The 22,780-nt window shown below is 37.6% G+C and overlaps 1 protein-coding gene across 1 annotated transcript in view; it reads right to left on the bottom strand.

Annotated features, from left to right (window-relative positions):
* The window catches only part of LOC126469929 (collagen alpha-1(XI) chain-like), a 546,479-nt gene that overhangs the window by 146,557 nt on the left and 377,142 nt on the right, over nucleotides 1-22,780 (bottom strand). Inside the window, exons 9-12 of the mRNA XM_050097326.1 lie at nucleotides 21,285-21,420; nucleotides 17,972-18,096; nucleotides 12,485-12,682; nucleotides 11,115-11,420 (exon numbers count right to left, since the gene is read on the bottom strand). Of these exons, the coding sequence (XP_049953283.1) occupies nucleotides 11,115-11,420; nucleotides 12,485-12,682; nucleotides 17,972-18,096; nucleotides 21,285-21,420 (765 nt within the window). The remainder of the gene's footprint in view (nucleotides 1-11,114; nucleotides 11,421-12,484; nucleotides 12,683-17,971; nucleotides 18,097-21,284; nucleotides 21,421-22,780) is intronic.

Raw genomic sequence — 22,780 nt, 5'->3', positions numbered from 1 at the left:
AAACTGGCATCTCCCTGCATTAGTTTTTGCAGTGGATGTATTTAATAAAGACATCCTTTATGAATTGCCAGTAGTACTAGCACATTCTGAGGAAACTACTCACATCACATAGTGTGCTGAGGAGTCAGAAAATCTCTGATTGCTCTTATTTTCTGTGGACTGGGATTGACTCCACTGGCATTCACTAAGTACCCAAAGATTTTTATTTTTTGGGGGGCAGACAGCAACTTTTTCAAATTCAGGTGGAGGGCTGCAGCATGTTCAGACTTCAAGATGGTTATCAGGCATCTCAGATCTTCTCTAAATATCTTACAATGAACAACAACATTATTCAGATTACAAAGACACATTGGCCTTTTAAGGTGTCAAAGCATGTTAACCATCATATGCTCAAAGGTGTAGGGAGCTAACACAGTCCAAATGGCATACCTTTTAATTCCTAGAGGTCATCTGATGTTATGAAATCAGTCTTTTTCTGGTCAGCTTTGTCAACCTCACTTTGCCAGTAACCTGTCTACTTATCTATAGTTGAGAAATACTTTGCTCCTTTCGAGCAGTCTAGGTTGTCATCAATGTGTCACAATATATAGACATATTTCTATATGAGTTTCTTCAGCTGTCAGTAGTCAACACAGAAACACCACATATTTGCCTTCTTCTTCACAAGGATCACAGGAGACGACCAAGGGCTCTCTAAAAGTCCAATGCCATTATTTTGCAGCATATTTTCCACTTCCTCCTGGGCTGAGTTTCATTCAGCCAATAACACCCTATAAGAGCATTGGCTAATTGGTGGATCATCCCAAGTGTTGATACAGCATTTTACAATTGTCTGTTTGGTGTGTCTATTCTCAACTCTGGATTTGAAAGCACCCAAGTACTGGTGCACACATTTGTCGACACCATTCTTCAGTCAGGCCAGATCAAACTGGCAGTTGGATAGTAGCTTCCTCCCTTGCAATGTCTGTAGTGGCAGTGGACCACAATTCTTCATTGATGGCATTAGGCTGCCCTTCTTAGACTGGTTCAGCAACTGCTATGCGCATAGGGATGAGTGAGCCATGGTTGCTCATGGCAGTTAGTCATCCAAAGTTCTCCTTGACCATCTACAATAAATATGATCATCACCAGCATGTAGATCTCTTTTGTGAGCATGAGTAGCTTTTTAAAATCAATAAATGCTTCATAGCTTAACTGGGCATCTAGATTGATTATTGGAACTCATCTCATAGACGATGGTGTTATAACAACATTTTCAGAGACAAAAAACTGCCCAGAGCAATTTTTGTTGTGTTCACTTACTGGAAGAGTTTCATCAGTGTGGAGCTGTGCTCTTACACAGTCTATGATTGCTATCATTGGGGCCAGAAGTTCTACCTGAGAATAAAATTATGACCACATTCTATTAAAACAAAAAATTCAAAAGGCTGTGTCCTGTCATTGATAGCTATTCTTGCAGCACATGTTCTGGTTGATTGAATGTATTTTTCATTTGCAAACATCAGTACAATCACTTCCATATCACAGAACATAGTCTTCTTTAGGTGACAATGTTAAGCATTCAACATTACAGAAAATGAAGCCCAAGTCAACTAGTGCCCGGAGAATTGGCCTTCAGTCACGATGTCAATGAGATATCCTGACATATTGGTGAAAGTTCTCCAAGGAGGATTTTCATTTGTAGTGGCCTCACCTTTTTCGATAGTTGCCTCACTTATCTTTCTTCTAGTAGGAGGCTATACAATTGGCTGGTGCTTCTGTATGATCACTGGGAGTGGCTATGTTGTGTTGGGGACTGACTCGTCCATAGTACGGCAGTGAAACGTGTCCTATTGGTTGACTGTAATCATTTGCAGCTGACTGGCATGAGTAGGACTGTTGTGATGGTTGGTGTCCTGTGGTGAAATAGTTGTTGAACACTCATCTTCTACAATGTGTCCAGGGTGTCCACAGTGAAGACATACTGGCATGTTGTCATCCATTCTCCAAATATCTGTTTTTCTGTGGGGCATTATACCTGATGGAGGAGTTGGTTGTACCTTTGTCGGTCTGATGCTGGGTTGTTGTTTGATTGCTGCAGCACAAGTCCAAGTTGGCTGAGTTCATTAGTAATGACACAGTTATTTAAAGACATTAACATAATTTAAGACATACACTTTCAAAATGTAAAGGCACAGCATATGTTTCATTTGTTGATTTTTAAAATTTCATTTAGTAATTAACTGTGAGGTATTTTAATGTGGTCACAGAAGTTACATAATTGTAGTAAGTAAAGCCATGTTAGTGGTGTAGGGAACTGTTTGCATAAATCTTTTCATTTTTATTCTGAGAAAAGTTGTAATTGCAAATAATATCATTTGTGATCCATTCTCTCAAAACTTAAACAACACAGAAACAGTAGTATTTATAGTAAGAAAACCAAAAAACATAAATATTTTTTGTGACATCTGAAAGAGAACGGCACCTGTTATGCAAGGACTATTTACTGTAACAGCAGTGAGTAGTGTGTCTGTGGAGGCTAGCATGTGATGCTATAAAAGCATAATAAAAAGATATGGCCAGACTTTGACGAAGCATTTCTCATATGTAGAGGAAGAAAATATGTTTGATGGACTTTTGACTAGAAATGTTTTGTTTCCATGTTAGAGCTGTTTTCTACTTATCTTCATATTCACATTAATCATGGGAAATACACAGGAAAAGAATGTATCATCACAATATGAAATACTTGACTAAATAAAATGTTCGAAATGACCTCCTTTAGCAAGAATACATGCATCAAGCCATTATTGCATTGAAACCCTAATGCACTGCTGCATGTCTAGAGAAACGCATATTGTTACACTGCCTTCCACAGTATGGGCATAAAGACTCTGAACATCTTGTTCAGGAGTTCTGTACACAAGAGCTTTCAAATGCTCCCCACAAACATAGGTCAAGTGAGTTTAAGTCTGGAGAGTATGAAGGCCAAGGAATTGGTCCACCTCCACATACTCATCTGTCACAGAACCTGTTATTTATAAGTCTATGAACTTTAATACTGAAATAAGAAGAAGTCCATCATGCATGTAGTACGTGTTTTGTCACATTCATAAAGGCACATGTTCTAGCAGAACAGATAGAGTACTGTATAAGAAAGTGTGGTAGGTTTCTCTGTTGAGCCTGGGTGGAAGAACATGAGGCCCTAACAAACAGTGACCAACAACAATGGCTCAAATATTCACAGAAAATCTTTGTTGATGATGTGATTGCATTGTTTCATGAGGATTTGCAACAGCCCATACATGCTACATGTGAAAATTTAGAATCTGATCACGTTGAAATGAGGCCTCATCTGTGAAGAGCACATTTGTACTAATGCGAGGGTTGACATGTTGTTGAATGAACCAATTGTAGAAGTGTGTCCATGCAAGAAAATCAGCTGATGATAGTGCCTGCACACACTGTACATCATGTAGATACAGCATGTTCTTATGTGGCACTCTTCAGTCATGTGGTCAACCTAAGAATTAATACTTACCATGCATTCTAACCAAGTGTAAGTAAGAGTGTAGTTTCAGCATTTCATGTAATAAAATGTTCCATATAATGCTGTTATGTTCTCTTTTTTTCATGCTTTCCATGATAAATGTGATTATGAAGAGAAGTAGAAAATTAGCTCTAACATTGAAATAAAGTGTTTCTAGACCAATGTCCATCTAATACATTTTCTTCCTTATGTGTGAGGAATGTTTTCTGAAATTATGATCATACCTTTTAGTTACATCCTATACATTGTTTGAAGTGCAGTGGAATGAAAACCTGTTATCCAGAAGAAAAATGTGGCTTGTTATATTTGCAGAGGTGTTATACTAATGAGAGAAGAAGTAATTTATTGCTCTGGATGCAAAAACACACCACAGAAATGCCACAAAATAAGCAATGTCTACCTCAACAAAGCAACAATCCATCCAAGTTTGAAAAGCTGTAGAATGCAGTTTCTCAATGAATATGTCCATGTTTCTTTCAATATATAATTCCCTAAACTCAGAGTGATGAAGTGGCTTCCTTTTATTCTGCAACCTATCACCATAAAGTAGTAGTAAAATTGGCACTTAAAAGGCTTGTAAAGTCACTTCATGGAAATATCACCAACACTGCAGTTCAATGTAGTATGTTTCATTAGCTGCAAAGGTATCTATTTTATTAATATCAATGTTGCTTAGTGGATGAGTAATTGAGTAGTTTTTACAAACAAGTGTGCGAATGATTACTTTTGATATTATAGTGTCATATTACTATGTGATTTAGTGCTACAGTAAATTAGCAGTGCCTCTGTCAACCATCCAATTCTCATCAATGTTTATTTTCTCTTTAAAAATTCAAATTTCAAAATTCTGCAAACACACACAAAAGCAAGATTCTACAACTGTATATGACTGCAACTATTTTACAGTAACACAGCATTGGGTACTTGGCTGCATTCACAGTCATATCTTTTAATTACTCATGATAATTAAATAGTAAATTCTGCCAACAAAGTTATAAATTCCTCATGGTAGGTATAGCTGGTGGTGGAGGCTGGTGTTAAAGGTTGATACAACTCTTCTTCCACATTCTCTATTACCTCCTGACATATATTGGCCTGAAAATCATGACTGCTATCTCTTGTGTACTTGGTCCAACTTTTCTGGCTGTATCTCTTCTCTTACTATCTGGGAAATGAGAGAGGTGAGGTAATGGTGGTCTTCAACAATTGCTGTAAGGACCACATATGACAGTTGGTATTACTTCTTTTGTCTGATTCTTTTCTGTTACATTACCTTGATGTGCTTGCAGCACATGAAGAATTCCAGTTATGTTTTAACATACTTCACCAGAAGAGCTTGGTACATGTCTTCTGCTGCTCCTTTCATCAAGTGTGAGATTTTGTTAGCTTTTTTCATATTTGGATTCACAATGTGGCACAGGGCCAAAACATTCTGTATGTAAGACTGTGTCATTTCCTCATGATGTCATGATGTTGGGCCCTGTCCTACAATTGTGCTTCTGCTAAGCAGACATGCTGCTGATCATCACCAAATGTTTTTTTCAGCTCATCCTGGAATTTGTTCTGCTATCGATTTTCTCCGTATTATTCTGAACCACTGTTGAACTATGCCATCCAAGTAAAGGTACATATCTTCCAAACACATCATGTAATTGCACTTGATTTATTTGTTGGTCAGTCAAGTCCTTTCACCCATTTTGATGGGTTCTGACCAGCATCTCTGGAAAACACCGATGGATGCTTGATGTACAGCTGACTTGCTCCAGTTCTGGAATACATTTGTCTCCCAAATATATGGGCAGCAGGAACAATGTGCTGCTTGTATTCTGGTTCCTGTCCATGTAGGCAACAGATTTTATGTTGTGTAACTGGAGCCATAGTGATGTAGAAGTTTTGAAGTATCTGATGTCTCCACCAAGCAATGCCATTTTACAGCCACAATCAAGTGAAAATCTGAAAGCTGAATTATCAGTGAAGTATAGCACTTAGCACTAAATGCATGTTTATTATGGACACCAATTGACAGACAGAACTGCACTTGTCTGTGAAGAGTGCCATCATTTATACAAACATAAGAAATTTTGAGAGCCTTCCAGAAATAACAAACACTACATAACAAATAACTGCTGCTTGTCAGGTTTGAACTGGCAAACCACCACATGTCAGTAATTAGTGCTTACTGCTGCATCACAGTGCATACACCACAGCTCAGACATACACATACCATAAGCACCCCAAAGAGGTTGGCAGCTAGAATAAAAAGCCACTGGTTAGCAGGTAAAGGCCTACAAAGAAATAAAAGGTTGTGCCATGTATCATCTCTAGTAGACCCCCATGGCTACTATTCCAGTTTGTTCATCTTACATTATTTCTGTGTCATGATACCACCCTCTGCTTTTGATGTGAGAAAAGAGAGTGCTTTTTTTTCTTTTTTTGGGGGGGGGGGGGGGGAGGGGGAGGGTTTGCCAAAGGTATCAGAGTATATGAGAAAATTGTTCTCGCAGTCACAATTCATCAATTCATCTGCTCCAGTGCCTTCAGAAAGGTAGAGAACTTAGCAACAAAAACTATAAGTTCACTGAAGGTTGGAAATCATGGACGCAAAACAAAGAAATAGATTGGACAATAAAGGTACACACCTCCACACTCAGAGGGGATTATGCAGGGTGGTCCATTGATAGCGTCCAGGCCAAATATCTCATGAAATAAGCATCAAACAAAAAAACTACAAAGAATGAAACTCTTCTAGCTTGAAAGGGAAACCAGATGGCGCTATAGTTGGCCCGCTAGATGGCCCTACCATAGGTCAAACGGATATCAACCGCATTTTTTAAAATAAGAACCCCAATTTTTTATTAAATATTCATGTTGTACATAAAGAAATAGGAATGTTTTGGTTGGACCACGTTTTTTGGTTTGTGATGCATGGTGCTGTAATAGTCACAAATGTGTAAGTATATGGTATCACGTAACAGTCCACCAGTGCAGACGGTATTTGCTTCATGACACATTACCCATGTTAAAATGGACCATTTATCAATTGTGGAAAAGGTAGATATCGTGTTTATGTATGGCTATTGTGATCAAAATGCCCAATGGGTATGTGCTATGTATGTTGCTCGGTATCCTGGATGACATCATCCAAGTGTCTGGACCATTCACCGGATAGTTACGTTATTTAAGGAAACAGGAAGTGTTCAGCCATATGTGAAACATCAACCACAACCTGCAACAAATGATGATGCCCAAGTATGTGTTCTAGCTGCTGTCATGGCTAATCCACACATCAGTAGCAAACAAATTGCATGAGAATCAGGAATCTCAAAAACGTCGGTGCTGAGAATGCTACATCAACATCGATTGCACCCGTACCATATTTCTATGCACCAGGAATTGCATAGTGACGACTTTGAATGTTGTGTACAGTTCTGCCACTGGGCACAAAAAAAATTAAGGGATGATGACAGATTTTTTGCACGCATTCTATTTAGTGATGAAGTGTCATTCACCAACAGCGGTAATGTAAACTGGCATAATATGCACTATTGGGCAACGGAAAATCCACGATGGCTGTGACAAGTGGAACATCAGCGACCTTGGTGGGTTAATCTACGGTGTGGCATTATGGGAGGAAGGATAATTGGCCCTCATTTTATTGATGGCAATCTAAATGGTGCAATGTATGCTGATTTCCTACGTGATGTTCTACCGATGTTACTACAAGATGTTTCACTGCATGACAGAATGGCGATGTACTTCCAACATGATGGATGTCTAGCACATAGCTCACGTGTGGTTGATGTGGTATTGAATAGCATATTTCATGACTGGTGGCTTAATTGTTGAAGCTCCATACCATGGCCCACACTTTCACCAGATCTGACATCCCCAGATTTCTTTCTGTGGGGAAAGTTGAAGGATATTTGCTATCGTGATCCACTGACAATACCTGACAACATGTGTCAGCACATTGTCAATGCATGTGCAAACATTACGGAAGGCAAACTACTCGATGTTGAGAGGAATGTCGTTACACGTATTGCCAAATGCATTGAGGTTGATGGACATCATTTTGAGCATTTATTGCATTAATGTGGTATTTACAGGTAATCATGCTGTAACAGAATGTGTTCTCAGAAATGATAAGTTCACAAAGGTACATGTATCACATTGGAACAACTGAAATAAAATGTGAAAACCTACCTATGTTCTGTATTTTAATTTAGAAAACCTACCTGTTACCAACTGTTTGTCTAAAATTGTGAGCCATGTGTTTGTGACTATTACAGTGCCATCTATCACAAAGCAAAAAAAATTGGTCCAAATAAAACATTCATATACATTTACATACTACATGAATATGTAATAAAAAATGGGGGTTCCTATTAAAAAAAAACACAGTTGATATCCGATTGACCTATGGCAGTGCCATCTAGCGGGCCAACCATAGCGCCATCTGGTTTTCCCCTTCAAGCCAGACAAGTTTTGTTGTTTGTAGCTTATTTGTTTGATGCTCATTTCATGAGATATTTGGCCTGGTCATGGTCAATGGACCACCCTGTATATATAATGCTAAAATCATTGTTCATGTATCAGAAGCATTATAAAACAAAGAACTAAATCCTAAGAGGGAGAATTTTTATGTAGTGAAACCTACAATAATTCTGAGACTCTTTAAAAGCTAAGAATGCAATTAACTCAATCATTGTTATAAAATGTTACTAATAGCCAGACCTATTCAAAAAATGCAAATGATTGCACGAATCCTGAATGGCTTCACTGCTGACAGGCAATTACTAAAAAATCATTCAATGTGTGAACAACAATATAGCATAACACTGTCTGTGGAAGGGTATATGCTAAACATAGCAAATATTCTGGAAATAGGAACTGATCTAGTCCTTATATCCAGCCCAACTCCCTCTAGAAGGAATGCACCAAATAGTTTTATGTATGATGCCAAGAAGATCCATGAACTTTATCCCCTTAATTAAGCTGGGTTAAAAAAAGACTTTGTATGTTGGCCATCATTAAATAAGCAACAAACAAAAATAAAATTGTGTGAAAAGAAGAAAATCTGATGTAGAAGTTCTATTTAATAGTGAAAAAAACATTAAAGCAGTGCAATATATTGGTATAAACAATGAAATCTAAGAAGAGATTTTTTTCAGAGAATTGTTTCTTATTACAAACTTGACTAGTACAAAAATCTTGAAGTTAAGCTCTAATACAGAATATGATCTGTCTTCAAACTAAATTCATACACAGTTCACAAGGGTGAAAAACATCTATAGCTGTGTATATGTATCTACTCAGTAGTTCTGTGTGGAACATGGTGGAAACAGTGTCAGAACTGCTGTGATTGATGCCACACATGTCTTCCAAATGGTTATTTCAGGTTAGTGTCAATGTTTCCATTAACTCTCTTATTTTTACAAATAGACACGGATTTGTTTGTATCTTAGTTAGAGCTGAAGGCAGGAATATAGCCACTGTACATGATTGTTGGCAGCAATAGTCATAAGAATGTATGATCACAAGAAGACTGGGCACTGGATGGCCACATGCTGTGACCAAGAGGGAAGACCATCATGTCTGGCATATGGCTCTGGTGCATTGTATTGCATCTGCAGCAGTAATTTGAGCAGCAGGTAGCACCACAGCTCCATATGAAACTTACAAACTGGTTACTTCAAGGACAACTCTGAGGCAGATGCCCTGTAGCATGCGTTCCACTGACACCAAACCACTGCCATGTGCAATTTCAAGCCAAAGCTCACTGGAGTGCAGGGTGTAGGTCTGTTGCATTTTCTGATGAAAGCTGGTTCTGTCTCAGTGCCAGTGATGGCCGTGTGTTGGTTAGAAGAAGGCCAGCTGAGGGTCTGCAACCAACCTGTCTGTGTGCTAGACACACTGGAGCTACGCCTGGGGCTATGGTCTGGGATGTGATTTTGTATGACAGCAGGAACACTCCTGTGGTTGTCCCATGCACCCTGACTGCAAACGTGTACTTCAGTCTGTTGATTTGACCTCCATTCATGAACAGAATTCCAGGGGCATTTTCAAACTGAACGACTCTCTCACGTACTCAACAGTCTCTTCACTAACTCTTGGTCATCCTGTTCTCTTCCCTTTACAAAGGCAGCCAGTATCTTCAAATTGATGATACCATCTACGAATGTTATTATCTCTTGTAGGATCACAACCGAACTTCAGCTAGAATGCACATTGCACAGTAACTATAGATTTGGTCTTTGCAAACTGCAAAACATAAAATGCTTTCTGTTCTCTATTCGCCATCTTCACTACTACTGCTGTCTAGTGGATTGTGGCAGAAACATTACGCACTGCGCATGTGCACTGACATGAAACACGACTGTTTGAGTTGCCCTTTCATTTCACATATCATTTTTAACTGTAAGTTTAATTTAATAAATATTATAAAGTGTTAAAGCCCCAATATTCATTTATAAACACGCTGCATAACCTCATTCAGTTTCTAGAAGGTTCACCATTTCCAGATTTTTGTAGAATCTAGTATGACATTAGTCAACATACGTAAAAATAGTGATCTTTATCAGGTAGTATGCGATAGGTAGGTAATATCCCTTATGTATGGGTACTATAGATATGACCTTAATTGACCAAGCTACCAGGAAAACTACCATAGTCTAGGCTTACTTATAACAGTCTGCAATAGCTTAAGAAGTTTTACAACTCTGTGTATGAGTCATGAATAAAGTGGCATCCTCGGAGTAAGGTAGTGCAGTTACATGACCTTGAATCATGGACTGAATGATCATCTCATAGATTTCACTCATCACATTCATTACTAAAATTACACATTACCTGTCTACACTGATTACCTCAGACCGCAAATTACTACTGCTGTGTATGGGTGCTTCATAGAAATATATTCTATAGGTAGTAAAGGTACTGTATTTCTTAAAATAAGTATAGAATGTTGCCATATTTATTCTTGTATAATATTCAAATAGCAAGGGAAAAACAATGAAAGAAAAACTGAAAATGCCTGGTATGTTGTATTTAATTGACACGAGTGCTGTAGATAATTGCAACTGTAGCTGAGATGTCGATTAGCCAACTTTTGTGTGATTAAGTGTTCATTATACAATTCTCTGTAATTACAAAAGCAGCTTATTAGTCACATATACAACGTTAATGTTTAGGAGAGTTATGATTTCAAATACTTCCTCTAGTATATGATAATGGTAATTTTGTAATGCAGAACATTGATTACTTCCCTGGAATGCTGCTTGTGAAGCACAAAACACTGGCTTATTGTTATACTTGATGAGTGTTCAGAGTCAGTCTTTGTGAGGAACTGTTTAAATGCTTTAAAGTATGTGTCTAGATCCTTCCTGTAATATATCTGAATACTTACTTCAAAGTAAGTGTAATCCGAATTACTTCATGTGTGGCAAAGTAAATATACTTAATACAATGAAATTATGCATGTTGTAGGTGCCAGTACACTGTACTATAATGTTTTGTATTATACTTTTCTTTACCTTACCTTATCTGAAAACAACAATATCAGATCATAATTAATGTTTGAACCAACCTTTGGACCTTCAGGCCCTTCAAGTCCAGGTATACCTTGTGGACCAGTGGCTCCTCTTTCTCCTTTCATCCCCATGTCTCCTTTCTCACCATCAGCACCCCTATCTCCTTTGTCTCCTTTGTCTCCTGTACTTCCTCTCTTTCCTTCATCTCCTTTCACACCTCTTGGTCCTGGAAAACCAACAGGACCCTGAGGTCCTTGTGGACCTGTGTCCCCCTTTGACCCTGGGCTGCCTGGATTTCCTGGATGTCCTGGGGACCCTTCTGATCCTGGCAGACCTGGTATTCCAGGCTTACCTTGAGGTCCCTGAAATTGGAAATGAAAAATGGAAATGACGTCCCATGCTTCTTTACAGAGCGTAGGGGAACGATGCGGGAGACCCGCACCGCCTTACTAGGCAAGGTCCTAATGGAGGTGGTTTGCCGTTGCCTTCCTCCGACTGTAATAATAATTTATAATTTGTAGGATGATTGTTACTGTTCCTTTTGCAGGAATAAACAGAAAAATTAAACACTGCACTTTTCTCAAATTATTTTCATTAACCAAAGTATTCAGGCATAATAATCTGTATTTACAAATCACAAAAACAATAACAGCTATGAATAATTTCCACTAACCAAACTACTTAGGCTTAGATTAAGCAGCCAAAACTCTCCAAAGAGCATTTTTGGACAAATATTTATCCTTAATCAACTATTTAGCCCAAATAGGTGACATTAAGTTGTTCCACACAGTAAGAATGAAAGTGTTTTATCAACCCTCTGCAAAACACTTTGTGTGAATTGCACTCTAATCACGTACATATAAATGCCTAGATACCTTCAGTAATCTAGTGCTTTGAAGATTATGAGCAAAAATCAGAAAGAATCTCAAGAAGAACAGAAAATTAAGACTAAGTTGGGAATCCAGAATTCCTAAATCAGAAACAACTGTTTTATTTGAGAACATCATTTCAAGAGAGAGGAAGAGGGAGAGAGGGAGGGAGGGAGGGAGGGAGGGAGGGAGGGAGGGAGAGAGAGAGAGAGAGAGAGAGAGAGAGAGAGAGAGAGAGAGAGAGAGAGAGAGAGAGAGAGAGAGAGAGAGCAACAGGGTAACTCAGGAATGAGTTAAAATAAATTTAATAGAAGCATATATCTGGATGAGGAACGGAGGTATAAATGAACACTGTTAGTATACCATATTTCATGAAAACATTAGAAACATCACAAACAATAGTTAATAATTTTAACATCAGCAGAAAAATGTACCAATGATCATCCATGAAAACATCTATGTAAACATTCATTACTTATTAGATTAACCCTGGATGAAAAACCAACCCATTTCACTCATAGAGTTTATGGTCCTTGTAATGTGCTGTTCTTACTTACAGCCAGTCCTGGAGGCCCAAGTTGTCCTTGTGGCCCTGGAGGTCCTACTGGACCAACAGGACCAGTCTGCCCTGGGGGTCCAGGCTGACCAGGTGGTCCATTATTTCCTTTCGGCCCTATAGGGCCTTCACTGCCAGGAATACCTGGAGGACCGGGAAGACCCGGAAAACCTCTAGGCCCTGGAAAACCCCTTGGTCCCTGAAATCATATATCATGAAGAAATACAAATTTGAATCATTTGTTAAAAAAATATGTAATGTCTGTCGAAACAAAGAAATTTAATTTTTAAACACTTAAGAAATTCAGTATAACTGCACATATTAAGTAATTCTTCCAATATTTATTTCTTCTACTTTAAATTTCGAGGACTTTGTGTAAAATATATGTGTGAAATAATAAAACTGAGGCATATATTTAGTGATTAATCAATTAAATAAATTTGTGATATATGTACTATATGGTTACAAAGTCTTGATAATGAAACAAAGGTAAATTTTGCTTAAATGATTTTATTATGTCAATGGAAAATCATAATTATTTGTGTACTCATAAAGCTATAAGCTCCATGATTTCATTCACTGTGAAAGAAGTAACTAATTTTTAAATTACTGGCAAATTTACAATATGAGAAAGCAATTGCGTTGATATTAACAAGTATTTTTTCCATGTCAGTAGAATGTTACACAAGAATACGGACCCTATTTAATTAGTTTTGACTTCATGAAACAGAAACTGAAAAAGGATGAAGTATGTACAGATTTAAACAGGAAGTTATACAGTTTACTAACACAGGTTTGTGTGTCCTTCTTCTGCTGCATGACAACCATCTAAGCAGCAGCTGCCCTCATCTGTTGTGTTACCAAATTTACCATAGCTGAGATGCACTTCTGCTGGTCAGCTATAGTTATTAAAAAAAGTTACAGGGTGTGAGATCAGGAGATCTTGTTGGCAGGAACATAAGAGCCAGGTTTTTTCCCAGTGTGGCCTGTCCATCACTGATAAAGGGATTGATTCAAAAATTCTTAGACATCAAGGTGCCAACAGGGTGGTGCTCCAGCCTGTTCAAATAATGAACTCTTTTGAATCTCTGTTAAATTGACAAGGGGAGGCCACAATGTTTGGATCACAGATTTACTTCAGACTTTGTACACTTTTAGTAGCCCATGAGAACAAAATGATGAACAAGTAGCAAGTTGTATTATTTAGGTGATTTTGAGAAAATTGCAAGAGAATTTTATATGTCAGTGATTTACTGGTGTGTTGTGGCTCCCTTAGCATGAGATGATGGCAGTCATGTGGTTAGGATTCAAGCTCTGTAATCAGTAGATTGCTGGATTGAGTCCAGCTCATATGTATACATTTTAATACTAGTCACATTATTTCATACATATTAAGTTAGAAAGGTAATATGATGAAAAGATCCATTTATTTGCATGGAATTTTATTGAAGTTCCAATGGTAATTGATTGTTTTCTAAATTATATTATCGCAACAATTATTACTAGGTGGTTATAATTACACTTTCCCTATCTAACATGTTATAAAATGGAAACTAATTACCATATGAGTACAAAACTTGGTGTATCAGTGTCAAGGACATGGGGAAGAGAAATTAAGCAGAATCAGTTCAACTGAAACAATTTTAATGTGCTGCCATGGTATGTCATACCAAAAGGTGAATAAGGCACCCACCAGTGTCCAGAAGAGTCTGAAAGTGCAGGATTACATTCTGCACACAGAATGAAGCATGTCTGTAGATATGCTGGCTACTTCTCTTGATATGTTGCACTACAGAACAGCACATAGCCCCATAACCAGAAATCACAGGGAGTGAGATTAGGTGACTGTGCTGCCCAAGCATTTTGAAACAATTGGCTAATAATTCAATCATTTCCTAATCTATTTCAGAGAAGCAGGTGAACTTCATGAGCGATGTGTAGTGGGGCCCCATCTGGCATGGAAACTGTTGAGTTCAATGCATTTCTCTCCTGTAGGGCAGGTGTGACATGCTAGTGAAGCATATCAAAGTAATGGTGGCCAGTCACACTGCACATCTTTGGTCCCTGAGTGCCAACCTATTCAAAAATGAATGGGCCAATGATGAACATAGCCATGAAGCAACACCATATGGTGACACATTCACCATACAGAGGAACTTCATGCACAGTGACTGGAGGTGAAGATCCCCACACTTGGCAATTCTGTATGTTCACCTCATCCATCAGAGAAAAATGAGCTTCATATGTCCATAGGATAGTCCAGAGCCAGCCATTGTCAACTTCAGTCCTAGGGAGAAAGTGGAGAGCAAAGTCAACACGTCGTGTGTTGTGTGCTGCAAGCTGCTGTACGATATGGATCTTGTACGGATACCATTTGAGAATGGTTTGAAGCACCTTTTGCAGTGTGGACTATGGGATGTTCAACTGCCATGAAACAGCACAAGCACTACCTGATGATCAAGAATTGCACACAGTGTTGCCTGCCATAATAACAGCACCTGTGGTGCAACTGGTCGTTGGCCTCTTTCCGGAGGGATGCCCAGTTCTCCAGTTGATTCGAACTTCTTCGAAAAAATGGTTCAAATGGCTCTGAGCACTATGGGACTTAACATCTATGGTCATCAGTCCCCTAGAACTTAGAGCTACTTAAACCTAACTAACCTAAGGACAACACACAACACCTAGCCATCACAAGGCAGAGAAAATCCTTGACCCCGCCGGGAATCGAACCCGGGAACCCGGGCATGGGAGAACTTCTTCATCATGCCCCGCACAGCAGGTGGAGAAAGAAGACCCTTCCATAATCCTTTCAGCTAGTGATATTCTCAAAGTGCAGCTGCAGCATTACTGCTGTTTTGATGATAGAGCTTTACCAATAATACCCTACTTCTTTTGTCCAAGCTATGTTGACATGTCAACAAGTGCACTGTGGCTGATCAGGCATGTGAGGCTATGAATCATGATGGCTGATCATGGCACCTGGTGTCCATAGATGGAACTGGATGCTGGTGCTGTGATGCATCAAAATCAAGAAACCCTCTACTCTGGACATTAATGCTACCACGTTTGGTACTAGTATGGTAATTAGTTTCCATGTTATAACATGTTAAATAAGGAAAGTTTAATTATAACCATGCAGTATGTTTATAATTATAGACAAGTAAACAACCAAACACATGAAGTTTTCATGAAAATGTATGCCATCATGATTTCTAAAATCCTCCATACCTGCAATCAAGGCAGGTACCAGAACTGCTTAGCAACTGGACACTTTGATCTGCAGATACAGGTTTCAAGGATGATGGAAAGGCTTGGAAACGCCAAGTCAAACACCAATAAATAAAGGTGAAAATAATTTCATTCAATAATACAGTGGGTTACAATGTGCCAGAATATGGTGGTAATTTATGATTAATCATCAGATGTGCTTTTGACATTACAAGTTGTAGGATGATATGTTTCATACAGACATGGAAAACATAAATTAAAATGGCATCTATTACACTGAACAAATACAATTTTCCTGAATGCACAAGGAATTTTCAGATTTGCCGCAGAAAAACAAAGCTTATTGTCATTTTTAAAAATCTTGCTTTCTTCCATCAAATTAGATGTGAACCATGTGTGACATTTTCATAAATATTGTTGTTGGAAATTGATGATATACAATTGAATGTATTTTAATAGCTTCTTCATGCTTCATGTGAAGCAATTTCTCATTTGTTGTCAATAAAATATGAACTGATTTGAAGCTGCTTGATAAAGTTTTTAACTTGCCTATAGACATAAAAGTCGCATAATATTTGTTGTAATAATAAAAATTAGTAAATGACCAAATAACATTGGAAAGTCAATAAAAGTTTGTGGAAATACATGTGTCTTTTCATCATATTACCTTTGAAATTTAATGTGAACAAAATAATGTAGCGAGTGTTGAAAAAAATGTAAATTGAAAAAACTAGATGAGTGGACTCAATCTAGCAATCCACCAAATATGGAGCTTGAATGCTCATGGTTGTAGTGCATCAATACATCCCTGTCACACATAATTTCTCTTGCAATTTTCTCGTTATTATGTAAGTAATACACCTTACCAATTGCACATTATGTTGCCCTAATGTACTATTAAAAGTGTACAAACTTTGAAGTAAATCCATGATCTGATCGTGGCCTCCCTTTGTCAGAAAAATCCCACTGTTCTAACATGTCCGGGTATGTTATTCTACCAGTTACCTATGCAAAAATGAATGGCCCATAAAATTTGTTCTGCAGTAAGGTGTAAACATGCTTAACATCACTGAATCTTTGTTATGTGGCAATGTTTAAATGGGATTTCACAGATCCCCAGACCCCATATGCAAATGTTGTGTCTGTTCACTTTGACTGAGATGAAATATCATTTTTCTGCTAAAAATTAAGTGTTGTAGTAAGATTTCTCCTCCATATTTCTTACAATGCCACAAAATTTAACAGGTCTACACTTTCTTCACCATTTTTAACAAGAGTGGCAAAAGTTGTAAGTGGTACAGCTTCTTCAGCAAACACCATCTTAGACATCATCATATAGTTAGTTAAGATATTTGTAGTTCTCCACTAACTCTAATGGTTGACTTATTTGGACTATTCACAAAACATTTTTGAACTTGTGTAGCATGCTCATCTGACACATGTGATCAGAATATATGTAGTCCCTTCCAAATTAGTCCTATTTGTTGAAATTACTTAAACCAATGACTTATCATTTTCCTAATTGTTGGTTTGATGCTGAATAAGAGACAAAATGCACTCTGTGTACAGTCATCCACAAATGGGGTTGTATCACCTATAAAAGTTAGTTCTTGTGGCATGAAACATTTCAAAATTGACCAACTCATTTACATAAAAAATGACAATTTCAGAGTCTTGGCACTCGCTCCATCACCCCAAATCAATATCTGCAGACAATCATATCCCTGCGCTGGAATTGCCAACCCACTTCTGCTGGACTCAGGAATGCAGAATACCTTGGTAGCCATGTTATTCAAAACTGGCATGAACTGTCTGTCTGCCAATGTTGAGTACCCCAGAGATTGGTTACACAGCTATCAGCATTCTATCAATGGTAATAAAAACTTTAGATCCCCTTCTTTAGAATGGTGTGTGGAGCATACATATACAACTTATATTTAATGAATAAAAATTAATTAAATCAGGTTCATCTTTTTGAGTAACCTGTAAATGTGCTCATTGATATTATGGTGGAATAATGTAGGAATTTAGAGTTTGGTGACTTTATCTTGGCATAACATGATGTCATATGGGAACAATTTACATAACTATAAAATATGTCCTGTATAAGTCAAACAAAATGGGCCCTGCATTTAACATCAAATGTATGAAGGCAGATGTTATCACTACTGGCTGATAATCAATAAATAAGTTTTAATCTGTTATTTATGGGTTCATGGAAATATGAAGTTATGTGAACAATATCACATGGACTACTTACCAGTTCACCAGGCAGTCCTGGTAAGCCACTAGGTCCTTCTTCACCCTGCATTCCATCATGTCCTGGAAGACCAGGTGCTCCAGGACTACCAGGATAGCCTCGATCACCTTTCTCACCAGGTAAACCTGTTTTTAATATAGGAAGATTAATAATAAACTATATGCAAATATTTTAATGTAATACATACCAAAAATATGAAATCAAGATTTAATTACAGAGATAATGAATAAATTGGTACATAGTGCCAATATTTTTTGAATTTTGGACAGGTCTATATTATCTCAGCTGTTATTCTGAAAAATTTCATATAATTTTATACACAATATGTTATATTGCCAAAATTTATGAAAAGGAATTACTTTATTTTCATTGTTACAATTGACATATACTAGCTCTTAATGTACAGTTAAAATTGTTTTTTTCTTTTTTAGAAACATTTGAAATTATGAAATATTTGGTACACTTAAAATTTCTATTACTAATTATACAATTGAGTATTGTTTATTATGTTTATTTCTAGATTCACTTATAAAATAATAATCTAAACTAACAGAAATTAATTTGTCAAGAAAAATCCTAAGTCCTTTGGAACATTGTTATTACCATAGAGTGAGGGAGTAGGAAGTCTGCCTCTGATGTGATCAGACATATTTTTGTATTTTGGATGAAGAATGTAATTTCAGCTTTGTTAATGTGAAAATTCAAAAGACAGTGCAATATAGTAAAATGAGAGACAATAAATTATTGTAAAAAACAAAGATTCTGCAATATTCTTCAAAATTATTTTGATCAACTGAACAGTGAGAATTTCAGCTTCAAGAATCAGACCCCTAGACATGAAAAATTGGAGCCAACTGTGTGAGAAAAGATAAGTAACAAGTTTATCGTAAACCTTACTTCTCTCAATTTTTTTGAAAAGACTTTACCATAGTGGACAGTAACAACAACAAAGAAGGGAGGGGTAAATTACAACACTCAAGTACTGTCAACTGAACCACATTGAGGTAGTACAATAAACACAAGTTAAAAAAATTGTTATACAAAGAGGTTGATGCCAAATTATTGTTCCAAACATAAGTACAATGGCTATCACATGGCAAGGGCAAATTTATTTCTCTGACACAGTGGTTTTAGCAAGATCTATAATTACTACACTAGGATGTAGATAGAGGCCACAGAAAAAGAAGGACTGAAATTTGACAAATTGTGGACCTATTGCTAAATGAAAAATGCAGTGTCAAGTCTTCCCTCTACAAGTTCGATTTGTGCAACTCCACAATCTTGGGCAGTGATCACATGACATCACAAACTGACCATTGTGTGGATACTTTGTATACTATTGCCAGAGGGGAGGGGGGAGAAGGAAGGGGGGCATGGGGGGGGGGGGGAGGCAGGAGGTAAGGAAAAAATTCTCAACTTGTGATAGGTACCAAAGAGTTAAAGTCGGTAATCAGACGTGCACAGGGTTCATGCAAAATATCACATCAAGGCGACAAATAGATCTTGTAGCTATGGATATTTATGGACTCTTATCAAAAGCTAAGAGTTTTTTAAACTACAGATAAGGGCCATAAGAATATCAGGAGTGATTACTCTGGGAATAAACTGAATGATGTTCCACTTTTGACAAACTGGCCTTGTATTCAGGAGTGTGGAAATCCATATCCTCATCCAGCCATACTGATTTTGCTCTAAATTACTTCAGGCAAATACCAGGGTGGTTCCTACTACAAGAGCACCCAGTGTCAAAAGCTACTTAGAGAAAATATAAAACTTACATAAAGGACTGGGACAGTAGAAAGGAAAGTATAATAAAAGTGCTTAGAGAAATTTGAGGTATGGAGTTACTGTTAATTCAAGCATATTGACTAACAGATGAATCCAATTTCAAAGTGTAACTTGAATATTAATTATACTGCTTGCCATTCTTAAGGCCAACAGAAGAAAAGAATGTATTATGATAGCACAATTGATTTAAAAAAAAAAAAAAAGAGACATGATTTTTCTGAAATTTTGTTAAGCTCGATGATTCAAAATCATACGAAACTCTTAGATCTGTTATGAAGCTATTTTCCATGTATTATAAAAGGCTTCTACCAGCCCAAGATCACTTATAAGTACGCAGTAAGCCAAGTAACAAAAGAACTGAAGTCAGTAACATCTCAGTGTAAAACACACACACACACACACACACACACACACACACACACACACACACACACACACACACACACACAGAGAGAGAGAGAGAGAGAGAGAGAGAGAGAGAGAGAGAGAGAGAGAGGAAGGGAAGTAAGAGAGAAAAGGAGGGAGCTACCTTCTACTGACACTGCAGTAAAATAACCTGACAACAAGAAGGAATGTGAGTGTTAGTGTGTGTGTGTGTGTGTGTGTGTGTGTGTGTGTGTGTGTGTTTACGTGTGTCTGTAGCAATAATGAGCTTCATGTAAGTCACCAAAGTTGCTTAGATGATCAACCAGGTGCGTTAATAAATATCATTTAAATTAAATGCATCACACTTCTGTAATATTTGAAAGAACTTGATATTTGCATTGCCCACTGTAACAGGAGTATGTGTGTGAATTCCTAAGGGACCAAACTGCTGGGGTCATCGGTTGTAACAGGAGTAATAAGACATGCAGTCTTAATGTGTCTTGCAAGCATTTACCTTTCCTGTATCATACTTCACAGTATTATGTACAAACATATGAGTAATTTGATAAATGAATAGTGCTGTCTTACCTATACAAATTATCAGCTTCTATGACATTTGGTCACCCACAGTAAACAAAGCGCATGAGAACTGAATAGTGACTATAATTTTTCAAAACAAATTCATGAAAGAGTATCCACTGAGTTCATTAAAATGTTGGTATTTATTGCGCATCCACTTTTAGCTGCTACAAAACGTTGTATGAAAGTACTCCTTTGATATCATATTGTGCAGTCTGATAATCTATTGTGGAAAGGACTTAACTTGATATGTAAATAACTTGAAAGACTGTAACAGATTTATTGGGTCTGTGGCATACATTAAGAAATGTGGTCAATCCCCAACAACCAGAATGGAAGAAAATATGTTTGTGAGGGAAATGCATAGAAATTCAGCTATCTTAAAGAGCAACATTCTTTTCACTCCATCAACAAGATATTAGTACTAGCTATGCAGAACTATGCAATTTTCAAAAGAATGTGAATGTTAGCTTACTGTTATGCTGCAACTCTCACTTGTTTCAATACGTAGTGTATTTCAAAAGAATATTTTTGAATTACGTCTTGTGGGTTGAGATTGTTTGAAAGATGGATTACTCACCTGGTTGCCCTTGTATCCCTTGTTCACCCTTCATGCCCATTGGTCCTGTGATGCCACGTTCTCCATCCCTGCCTGGCCTTCCTCTTCTTCCCTCTCTCCCTGGTAGCCCCATCATTCCCCGCAGACCGCGTGGACCCTAAAATGAAATGATGTGGAGGTGATTATCTATCATCTATTTCAGTAGTTTACATAAAACATCAGGCTATGTGCATCTGAATCTACATATAATTTCTGAAAATCAGTTCTGTTGTTCAGTTTAAGATAGAAATAGGTTTTATAGGTATTATGACTATCAAATGTTCTTCTCATTCCACAGAGAGATGAGTTCTTAGAACACTAAATTTGTTTATATGATCCTGTACATAGTGCAATTTAGGCTTGTTCACCAGTCTGCTGGTATGAGCTAGCTCATGCTCACACCTTAGCAGTGAGCATCTGGCCAGCTCACAGTGAATAATGGTAGGGGAAGAAGGGGGAGGGGGGGGGGGGGGGGTGGGAGAGGAAGACAAGGAAGAAATGGAACAAGGCAACACAGCATGATGAACTGTTGCCAATGACTCTATTGTATGGCCACTAATGTTAGTTCTACGTAGACGTATTTCTTCATGGTGGTTAATTAATGCCTTCCATGGCAAATTTTTTTGCTAAGACTGCTGCATTGATGACAAATAACAGTGAAATGAAACTTAAATTTCTTTTAATTGATGAGGTGAAGAACATGGAGCAGGTAAGTATGAAAAATGATGTTTCTTATGACTGGTGAAGCCTTATGATGAATGTTGTATTTGGACAAAGTTTAAATTGACATCAATTTGTATCAGCAAAAAAAGATCACATGAGTTGGTTAGGAACAGAAATCTGACTTAAATCAGAAGAGAATGGCAGTGAAATATATATTGCAAGGATAGGTTAGATGACTGTAATGGCTATATTTATTGCACAAAAAAGATGATAATATCTGCTGACGTTATTACAGACTCTGCAGACCAGGAATAGGGGCTCATGTAAGACAGTTCTAGAAATCTTTTCTGTAAATTATCTTGTGCAGTTAGAGAAATGACACACAAGGGCAATGTCTTAGGTCCCTGGTAACTAACAGATTCAGAATTTTCACTTCAGTTAATGCAAGAGAGAGAGAGAGAGAGAACTAGTGGCAATAAGACTACTATAGCGTTACCCCTCAAGCAATTGCACTGGGGTATGGAGTACCCAATGTTTAGTTTTTGCTAGTAGCAATGCAGCTGTTCATCAGATTACTGGCATGCTAGCTATTCCTCTATTGTTGCCTCAGCTAACAGCAGTTGCAGTTAGGTTGACTGGGTTGCTTTCCATGTGGCTGTGTTTTTGATAATCTGTTGGCAGAATGCTGCTGGTATGTAAAATACACCCCCCCCCCCCCCACCATCTGCCTCCTTTCTCTGCCTAATTCTGTAGTAAATAGATATTTGATATGTACATACAAATGTGTGTGGTTATCTATACTAGATGAGCAGTTT

Source organism: Schistocerca serialis, chromosome 3 (assembly GCF_023864345.2).
Source record: "Schistocerca serialis cubense isolate TAMUIC-IGC-003099 chromosome 3, iqSchSeri2.2, whole genome shotgun sequence".
NCBI classification, from domain to species: domain Eukaryota; kingdom Metazoa; phylum Arthropoda; class Insecta; order Orthoptera; family Acrididae; genus Schistocerca; species Schistocerca serialis.
This window is presented reverse-complemented; position numbering and strand designations above follow the sequence as displayed.